Source organism: Miscanthus floridulus, unplaced genomic scaffold (genome assembly GCF_019320115.1).
Source record: "Miscanthus floridulus cultivar M001 unplaced genomic scaffold, ASM1932011v1 os_1479, whole genome shotgun sequence".
NCBI lineage: Eukaryota > Viridiplantae > Streptophyta > Magnoliopsida > Poales > Poaceae > Miscanthus > Miscanthus floridulus.
Genome location: NW_027097744.1, coordinates 6938 through 17778, shown reverse-complemented (window position 1 = coordinate 17778; position 10841 = coordinate 6938). Strand labels below are relative to the sequence as shown.

The 10841-nt window shown below is 44.7% G+C and overlaps 1 protein-coding gene across 1 annotated transcript; it reads left to right on the top strand.

Moving 5' to 3' along the window:
- The first annotated feature begins 7475 nt into the window (after positions 1 to 7475).
- On the top strand, positions 7476 to 8518 carry LOC136534084 (MYB transcription factor 69-like). The gene has a single exon (XM_066526561.1). The coding sequence runs from the start codon at positions 7586 to 7588 to the stop codon at positions 8516 to 8518; it is 933 nt and encodes a 310-aa protein (XP_066382658.1). The 5' UTR covers positions 7476 to 7585.
- The last annotated feature ends 2323 nt before the right edge of the window (positions 8519 to 10841 follow it).

Below are 10841 nucleotides of genomic sequence, written 5' to 3'. Positions count from 1 at the left end.
AAGCATGGGCATACATTATAAGAGAACACCTTGCAACTTACACTACTGACTCAAAATACTGTAAGAGCATCAATCAAATTCCTGTATCAAATAATCATCCACGGCTTTGATGCAGTTGCATGCATGTTTCAAGTTTGTATGCTTTCTTGTAATACTGAAGCATTGGTATTATTCAAAAAGTCAAAAGGGCATCACCCAGCAAAGGTCAAAAGGTCAACGCACAAATTTATCTCATCTGAACCACAAGAATGAGCCCACGGAATAACTATAACCATCTCATCAGACAAAACCAAAGACAGGCCTTAGATAACAGCCATATGAGGAATCAACTGTATGGCAGATCAGCTGGTCCTCCACTTGAGCCCTGCTGCTCTGCTCTCCTCCAGACGTGCAGCTGATCTTGCACCGTTGCAGTGCCGCCTACGCTCCAGGCTCCAGCAGGTGATTCCATTCTATCCCTCAATGCAGCAGCCAGCAGGAGAGATGGGGCACCGCTGGTAGGGAGAGGGATGTGGCAGCGCATGCATGCAGGGGATGCAGCGTCGGGAGCCAGGTGGTGACAGTAGGTGCAGCGCTGGGACTTGGGTCAAATGGACTAGGTGCCTCCTTTTCCACAAATTTTAGAATTGGTTCCTGGTCCACAAATTTTAAGTATCGTCCAACAATTAGGCACCTCTCACTTCTTAACCATTATTAGATCTCGACTGATGAACGGTTATCATTATTTTCCAAGTATCAGAAGATTTCTCATAACTCCGCCTATGGTGGGGCGCCTTTGGTGTCCCAGCATAGCAGGTCCCAAGCCCTGGTAAAGGAGGAGGGTTGTGTTAGGCGTGGCGAGCCAATGTAAAAACTTAGCCACTTAAATGGAGATAAAACCCGAAAGAAAATCGTTGGGGCGTAACCCTCTTAGCGACGCGCCATATCGGAACCCGGGTATGGTGTTAAATGGGCAAGGGCCGGGTCGTCACCCCCGTGACGCGCCGTGTCGTGATCTGGGCATGGTGTCAAGTAACCAAGGATCGGGTCGTCGCTTCCTTAGTGGCGCGCTACATCGGCGCCCGGGTGTAGTGAAAAATGAGCAAGGGTCTTCGCATCAGAGTCGACGGGTGCGAAGGGTAAGGAAGCTAGTCGAACCAACTAGGATCCGTTTAGGTAGTTGGAATGTAGGGTCACTTACAGGTAAGTTAAGAGAATTAGTTGATACCGCGACTAGGAGGCGTGTAAATATATTATGCGTTCAAGAGACTAAATGGAAGGGTCAGAAGGCGAAGGAGGTGGACAATATATGTTTCAAGCTTTGGTACACAGGGACAGTCGCGAATAGAAATGGAGTAGGAGTTTTGATTGATAAGAGCCTCAAGAATGGTGTGGTGGGAGTGAGAAGGCAAGGAGATAGGATTATCTTAGTCAAGCTTGTCGTTGGTGATATGGTCTTGAACGTAATTAGTGCGTATGCCCCCCAAGTAGGCCTCGACGAGAGTGCTAAGAGACAGTTCTGGGAAGACTTAGATGGTCTGGTTAGAGCTATACCTAGTAGTGAGAAGCTTTTTATAGGAGATCTTAATGGGCATGTAGGTACTACAAGCGCAGGTTTCGAGGCAGTTCATGGAGGTTTTGGGTATGGTAGTAGGAATCAGGAGGGGGAGGAAGTTCTGGACTTCGCGGTAGCTTTTGACCTCATGATAGCCAACACTTTCTTTAGAAAGAGAGAATCTCATCTAGTGACCTTCAGTAGCGGACAACACTGTAGCCAGATTGACTTTGTCCTCGCAAGAAGAAAGGACAAACGACCATACTTGGATTGCAAGGTGATACCAGGGGAGTGTGTTGTTTCTCAACATAAGCTTTTGGTGGCAGATTTTCATTTTCAGGTGCGTGCCCATAGGGATAAACAAGCTAAGATTAAAAGAACAAAATGATGGAAACTGAAAGGGGAGACGTCAGAGGTATTTAGGGAAAGGGTTATCAAAGAGGGCTCTTGGAAGGAAGAAGACGACATAAACAATATGTGGGACAAGATGGCAACCAACATTCGGAAGGTAGCCTCAGAGGTGTGTGGAGTAACCAAAGGAAGGGGACGCGAGGCTAAAGATACTTGGTGGTGGAACAAGGAAGTCCAAAGGGCTATTAAGGAGAAGAAAGAATGCTATAGACGCTTGTACCATGACAGGAGTGTGGACAACATAGAGAAGTATAAGGTGGCAAAGAAGACTGCAAAGCGAGCTGTAAGTGTGGCAAAGGGTAGAGCGTACGAGGATCTTTACCAACATTTGAGTACGAAGGAAGGAGAGAAGGACATTTATAGGATGGCTAGGGTTCGTGAGAGAAAGACACGGGACTTCAACCAAGTTAAGTGCATTAAGGATGAAAGGGAGCATCTCTTGGTAAAGGAGGATGAGATCCGACATCGATGGCAAGAGTATTTTGACAAATTGTTCAATGGTGAGAATATGGACACAACCTTTCAGTTAGATGACTCTTTTGATGACACCAATAGGCGCTTTGTGCGGAGAATCCAAGAATCTGAGGTCAGAGAGGCGTTGAAAAGGATGAAAGGAGGTAAGGCAATGAAACCGGATGGTATCCCAATCGAGGTGTGGAGATGCCTCGGGGACATAGCTATAGTATGGTTAACCAAGTTGTTCAACCATATTTTTCGATCGAACAAGATGCCTGATGAGTGGAGGAGAAGTATATTGGTACCGATCTACAAGAATAAAGGGGATATTCAAAGTTGTACAAATTACCGGGGAATTAAGTTGATGAGCCATACTATGAAGCTATGGGAGAGAGTTATCGAGCATCGCTTGAGAGCAATAACGCGGGTCTCTATGAACCAATTTGGTTTCATGCCCGGAAGGTCAACCATGGAAGCCATTTTCTTAATAAGACAAGTTATGGAGCGGTATAGGGAGAAGAAGAAGGACCTACACATGGTTTTTATTGACTTGGAGAAGGCTTATGATAAAATACCAAGGAATGTTATGTGGTGGGCTTTGGACAAACATAAAGTCCCAACGAAGTACGTTGGGCTCATTAAGGACATGTACAGCAATGTTGTGACTAGAGTTCGAACAAGTGATGGAGACACGGATGACTTCCCGATTAGGATAGAACTACATCAAGGGTCAGCTTTGAGCCCTTATTTGTTTGCTTTAGTGATGGATGAGGTCACAAGGGACATACAAGGGGACATCCCTTGGTGTATGCTTTTCGCGGACGATGTAGTGCTAGTTGATGAAAGCCGGACAGGAGTGAATCAGAAACTGGAGTTATGGCGGGAGACTTTGGAGTCCAAAGGTTTTAGACTTAGTAGAACTAAAACTGAGTATATGAGATGTGACTTCGGCACTACTACTCGGGAGGAGGAAGATGTTAGTTTGGAAGGTCAAGTAGTGCCTAGGAAGGATACCTTTCGATATTTAGGATCAATGCTACAGAGGGACGGGGATATTGATGAAGATGTTAGCCATAGAATCAAAGCAGGGTGGATGAAGTGGCGGCAAGCGTCTAGTGTCCTATGTGACAAAAGGGTACCACAGAAGCTAAAAGGCAAGTTTTATAGGACGGTGATTAGACCTGCTATGTTGTATGATGCAGAATGTTGGCCTACGAAAAGACGACATATTCAACAGCTAAGTGTCGCGGAAATGCGTATGTTGCGTTGGATTTGCGGTCATACAAGAAGGGATCGAGTTCGGAACGATGATATACGTGAGAGATTAGGGGTAGCGCCAATTGAAGAAAAGCTTGTCCAACACCGGTTGAGATGGTTTGGACATGTGCAACGGAGACCTCCAGATGCACCGGTGCGTAGTGGAATCCTAAGTCAGGATAGTAACGTGAAGAGAGGCAGAGGAAGACCGAAGTTGACTTGGGTAGAGGCAATAAAAGGAGATTTGAAAGGATGGAATATACCCAAAGACTTAGCCTTAGATAGGAGTGCTTGGAAGACAGCTATTTACGTGTCTGAACCTTGATTGCTTCTGTTGGGTTTCAACTCTAGCCTACCCCAACTTGTTTGGGACTTAAAGGCTTTGTTGTTGTTGTTGTTGTTGTTGTTGTTGTTGTTGTAGAAGATTTCTCATAAAAAAACATTTATGTAGAATGATCCTGTATCATTGAATTCTAGAGTAGAGACGTTTGACACTCATCGTATTTGATATCTATTTATCTTCATGAAGAAAGTAAAATAAACAAGGAAGTGTGGTTACAGTATGAGACAAACTAAAAAATCATGAAACTTTTACGTAGCCAAAGCTCCGGGCTAAAGATTTGGTGCGAAATTCTTTACTGCTAACAATCAAATTGATGCTATCTGATAGGAAGAACACATAATAACCTTCGCCTGTTTCCAACAAGAAAATCAAGCAAGAGGGCAGGACTGAGTACCAGAAGACAATGTGTAGGTGGATGTCAAGTCATCATCAAAGATTCAGCTGTTCACAGAACTGACATTTATTTGGTGCGAAATTCTTTACTGCTAGCAATCAAATTGATGCTATCTGACATGAAGAACAGATAATAACCTTCGCCTGTTTCCAACAAGAAAATCAAGCAAGAGGGCAGGACTGAGTACCACAAGACAATGTGTAGGTGGATGTCAAGTCATCATCAAAGATTCAGTTGTTCACAGAACTGACATTTATGCATCCACATATAGCTAAAAACAGTTAGCCGGCAACTGTCAACCATGATTGACATTGGATTGGACATCATCGTTAGACCCAAATACAGTAAGGCACGAGTTAGGCGTTGCAAAATTGGTTTTGCTGGTCGTTAGGTTGACAACCATTCGGTCAGCGTTTTATTAAAGGCAAGGAGAACTTAAAAAAGATTTGACAGAAGGGAAGCAGAATTACTGAAGAAGAGTCAGGAATGGCCGCGAAATTCACCTCTAGACTAATGTCATGTATATTGTGCGACACAGCCAGCAATGCATAGTGAAAGAAAGTATAAAAGTGGTTGGGGTAATTTGAAAATAGTCTAAGATTCTTTATACAAAATTGCATTCTAACTTAAGAACGAGATTTTAAAAATTATTGAAGGAATCCAATAAATATGCTCTCAACTTTTTTTAGGCACTTGGAAAACTCATTGATTTATCAATTATTTTAACTATTGGAGATGCTCTTATATGTACAAGTTTAGAACATAAAACTTGCATGATTTTTGTTTAAATGCCACTAGCATAATTCTGATTCTTTCGCAAATGACAACTTATAAAAGACAAATTAAGGGTCAAGACCTTATTTGTATAACTTTTTTCTAATCAAAATTAAATATGTTTGGAAGCAATTTCCAATACAGTACTAAACATGTATGTAGCTTACATGTTTTCAAATTAAAGAATTCAGAAATTTATTTAATGATTGTAGTTCTTAATGTTTGACTAATCCCAACGACATATTTTTATGACCTGAGGTAGTACTTGTGTGGTTAATGTTTACTGATAGATGTATTTCGAAGTTGCACACATGTAGGTACGATGATTTGACCAGGGTAGCTACTAGTTGTTTTACGGTTAGTTTTGCGGCGAAAATAAGGAGACATAGTTAAGGAGTGAGCGTGGATTGATGTGCGTGCTTGGTACTTTCGATAAGGACAAATGATTAAAGGAATATATATATAATTATATATACTCCCTCTGCATCTAAAACAAGTGCAATGTTGGGCAGGTGTGTTTGTTTGGTGAGTCACCCTATACTTCATGAGGTGATGCATCATGAGTTCATCCATGAAAGTTGGTGGAACCAACTTATTCCTCATGCATATACTAATTAGCCATGCTTATCAGACATGATACAGTGTTTTTCTCTCACAATAAAACAGCATCAGCCGGTTTATAAGTCACAGAAATGATCAAGCGAACAGGGTGCTAATTCTCCTTATGTTCATTTGATGTCTAGGCCCACCACTGTATAGGCTTCCATATCTAGCTTATTACTTGCATGAGAGTCAAGTTCTCCTTCCGCTTCCCTCTTCTCTCTACATAAAACAATTAATTATTTTACACTAGTATAGTGTCCGTGCTAACGCTACGGCTTTATTCAGGGATGTACATGGAAACAACCAAACAACGATTTTTTTTCTAGAGTTCAACTTTCACACAATTGTAGAAACACTTACATGTAACAAGGCATAATAAAGTTATTTCTCACATTAACCATATAATTTACAATATGCCTAAGTCCTTAAACATGTCTTGGAGATCTTCATGGCCACTTCATGCAAACTTCATCCCAAATAATAAAAGATGTCGTACCAAGCTTCTTAAAGTAGATATAGCTTCTTAAAGTAACTCTATAATTCACTTTTGATAAATGAAAGAAAAAATTGTATTTGATCTTTTTTAAAATTAAATTAGAACAAAACTAATTGTCTCTAGCTTGCGTGTTCTATTTTATAATGGCCTTTTATTTTCATAATCACGTGTCAAGTCGGTTCGTTTATTTTGTAAACTTAGTCGGGGCGTGTAGTGTGTTACTTTATAACACAGTGGTCTAACTCCTCTCTTTGTAACACAGTGGTCTAACTCATCTCTTTGATACCAAATGTGCTAAACCTCTTCATCGATCTCCACTCTGTGGGCCTGGACTGTAAGTGACCCATTTTGCTTCCTTGTCCAGGGTGCCGTCGTTGGTATTTTATGAGAAGAAAGGGGTAGACCTTTTCTGGTTTAGCCACGCTGTAGACGCTCCACTGCTCCTACTGACGCGTGGGGTCACCAAACCAGGTCCCACGTGTTCTTGACGAAAACATGCGAGTGGGTATGTTGGCAGGTCTGTCGCCATTCCTTATTGAAGCAATACCAGAATGGCACGGAGAGTTTTGGAAGGGGCGCGTCAGATGGGGCTGGGCTCGGCGTTGGTTTTTCCATTATAATGACAATTCTGGAAATTGCCTTGATCAGAATCACGGATCTCTCCTTCCTATTTGCCTTGATTGACTTCCATATTTGCCTTGATGGACTTCCATTGGTTTCCATTTTACCGTAGCCTGCGGGATGTGTGAGGCGTGCGTTGAAGCCTGGGCGGGGGAGATCCAAATAACGTTGGCCATCGGATCAAGTTGAAGCCTGTGAGAAAGGATTAGGAGCCATAGATTTTAATGATACGGTAATCCTGGGTACAATTTCGTTGGTGCACAATGGTTGTAGTCTCTCAACGGGGAACTTTTTTTTGAGACTTAGTATAGTTTTGATTGGTCCCTTATAGTAGAGATGAGTGAAAACAAAACCATTACTGTACTTGCTCTTAGACATGAGTGAAAACAAAACAATTACTGTACGTCTGTACTTGCTCTTAGACATGAGTGAAAACAAAACAATTACTGTACTTGCTCATAGACATGAGGTGAAAACAAATTAGCTGTGCTCACGTAGTTGCTAGCAAGCTAGGCTTTGGTTAGTGAAAAGGAGCTCGTCACTCTGACAAAGTCAAAACGCAGCTCTCTCGTCCAGTCGTCCTACTCCTATATATAACGTACCGTCACACTTCATGGGCACAACTCCAGAAGCTTAGCTGCAGGTAGCTAGCCAGGCACCGGCCGCCGGAGACACAAGCTAGTGGACGGATCGACGATGGGCAGGCCGCCGTGCTGCGACAAGGTGGGGATCAAGAAGGGGCCATGGACGCCGGAGGAGGACATCATCCTGGTGTCCTACATCCAGGAGCACGGCCCCGGCAACTGGCGCTCCGTGCCCATCAACACCGGCCTCATGCGCTGCAGCAAGAGCTGCCGCCTCCGCTGGACCAACTACCTCCGCCCCGGCATCCGGCGCGGCAACTTCACCCCCCACGAGGAAGGCATCATCGTCCACCTCCAGTCCTTGCTGGGCAACAGGTGGGCCACCATTGCTTCTTACCTCCCTCAGAGAACCGACAACGACATCAAGAACTATTGGAACACCCACCTCAAGAAGAAACTCCAGAAGCAGCAAGCCATCGGCGCCATCTTCGCGCCACGTCCGCCCTCCGAACCTTCCATCATACCGGTGGCGGTACCCACGGCCGCCGCCGGCCATGCCGATTGCCATCATGATGACATGACCCTCTCCAAGGACAGTTACGCGCGCCCAGCCAGCAGCACACCAGCTCCAGCTGATGAGATCACCCAATTCATCGGCCAGTGCTCGCCGCCGTTCGCTGCCACCAACGGTGACACCTTCTCGTCGCCGTACGCCTCCAGCATGGACAACATATCCAAGGTGCTCAACGGCTTCATGAAGAGCTCCCAGACGCAGGATGACGCTGCTACCAATATCAAGCCCTCCTCGGTCATCGACATCAACCCTTTCGATCACAAGTCCGGCGGTGCACTACCACCCATCTCCGACGACGTGCCACTGCTGATGCCGCCGCCGCAGCAGCAGCAGGCGTTGACGGGACACGGCGATTACCACAAGCCCAAGCTGCAGCAGCTGTCCTCCATAGAGAAGTGGTTGTTCGACGAGGCCCCCGAGCAGATGGAGATCTCCGACGGCTATTGCTCAGTTCCCAGCATGCTGCTTTAGCTCCAAGAAAGAAGCGAACATGATAGCCGATACACGTGATCGAGTTGGGTAGGTTAATTTGTCGGTGCAAGTTACTTTAGGAGAATTTTATTACATATACGTTTTATTTTACACAAGCATGAGACAAGAACAATACATGCATAGTTAGTCAAAATTCCCAAGTAAGAGGCACCGCCATCTAGTTAGTGACATGTTACTTGTGTAGATAGTTTGACACTGGCAATCACAAGTCACAAAAATAAGAGCAAGTATACGGGCCTGGCTAGTTATTAGCTGGAGCTAAAAATTAGCATAAATTAACTAGGGTTGGCCAACTAGTTGGTTAATAACTAGTTGAAGGCTTGGCTAAAAATTAGCCCACATATTAGTCTCCTGTTTGAATGGGCTGGGACTAATGTTAGCTAATTTTTAGCTGGCTAAACAATTAGCCCTTGTAACCAAATAGGCTCTGATAAAGGGTTGTAAGTAGACTTTATGCTAAGATGTAGGAGAGAGAAGAGAAGTGATATGTAAGTTTACAACCAGCTAGGGTTGTAAATGTACATCCAGCCAGCAGTGGTTGTATTATTAGTCATGCTCTAAGAGATAGTAACATGAATAAGCAATTATGACCAAATAAATGATATGTAAGCATGTCAAGATGATGTAATTACGTTACTTGTATCTGATATTTTCCTTGTGCATAACTGAGATGCATTCAGAATTTCAGATCAGTTGAATGAGTGTTTTGTTTGTATATGTCCATTGATAGAGCTAGAGTTATTTCCTTTTCTAAACAAAATAAATGTAAATTTACTTAATTATGTATGTCTGTAGTGAAAGTTTATACTTTATACCTATGCCTAGTGAGCATGGAGCAATAAAAAGGAAAATCAACCAAGCTTGAATAAACTAGGTGGCCTTTTAATCAAGAAAATAAGAAATAGGTACCCAAGTTGACCTCAACAAGAACTTAAAATTGAGTGGGAGATAGGCTCCATTTCTCTAGCAAGCATGGAGTAGACCATGCATTCCATGACTTGTTGCCGCGCTTCTTTTGTATCTTTTGGCAGTACGCAGTAGCATACCATTTTATTTTGTTAGATATATACAAGCTGCAGAGAGGTGTACTACTGAAGGAAAAAATAATAAATAGAAGAACGAACCTACAGAGAGGTGAAGCAATTGCAGTCTCGATCGGCAAGCAGATGGTCCCTGATCACATTTAGTGCACAAAGAATGGGTGAACCGACCGCTCACTGATGTTGCCGACTATACACTATGGCTAGAGGTAGAAAAAGAAAGTGAGAACAAAACACACACACAACACAAGCATCAGCGTTGGCCGGAGCTCTGCAGAGGAGATGGCAAAACTGAACTCAGAGTTGCAGTGGGAAACTATATATACAACTCTACCCATCTAATCCTAATACACAGACATGTCAAGCTGCCATGCTGCTACAGTTACTAGATATGACAGCAGAGCTGACTTTGGTGTTTGCCCCTGCTGTGGCTACAGTGCGGCAGAGGAGCCTTTTAGCGCATGCCCCTACAGCGGCTACAGTGCAGCAGCAGGGACCCCTTTCAGCGTCTGCCCCCTGCCGCGCGTATAGAGAAGAGCAGCAGATTACTTAACAATTCTTCCCCTAATCCTACTGCTAACCCTAGAACCTCCACTATGCTGATCATCTTCTTCAGCTCCATAAACCGAAGACGGCCGAGCAGCTTGGTGAGGATGTCCGCGAGTTGCCGACCAGTTTCGACGAACTCGATGACGATCTGCCCTCCATCGACACAGTCCTTGAGTAAGTAGAATTTGACGTCGATGTGCTTGCTCCGGTCGTGGAGAACCGGATTCTTCACGAGGACGATGGCGGGCTGGTTGTCCACCATCAATGCTGGTGGGTGAGCTTCCACACCGGTCAGCTCGCCCAGCAGCCAGCGCAGCCACACATCTTGGCACGCCGCTGTGGCCGCCGCCACGTACTCTGCCTCGCACGTGTACAGCGCCACCACCTTCTATTTCAATAACAGCCATGAGATTGAAGCCTACCCGAGGAAGACGAGCACGCCAAAAGTGCTCCGCCGTCCGTCGATGTCCCCCGCCATGTCTGTATCGCTGAACACAGTGAGCTGCAGCCCACTTCCGCCGGTCTTGGGGAAGATGATCCCCTAATCCACCATCCACTTGACGTAGCGCAGCAGCCGCTTCACCGCGGCCCAGTGATCCTCTCGGGGATCCTCCATGAAGCGGCTGACGTAGCCCACGGCGAACGCAATGTCCGGCCTCGTGTGGACTAGGTAGCGCAGACCGTCGACGATGCTCCGGTAGAGTGTTGCATCT

Excerpts from the sequence above, each read along its gene's own strand:
- LOC136534084 (XM_066526561.1), top strand. The coding sequence starts at position 7,586 with ATGGGCAGGCCGCCGTGCTGCGACAAGGTGGGGATCAAGAAGGGGCCA.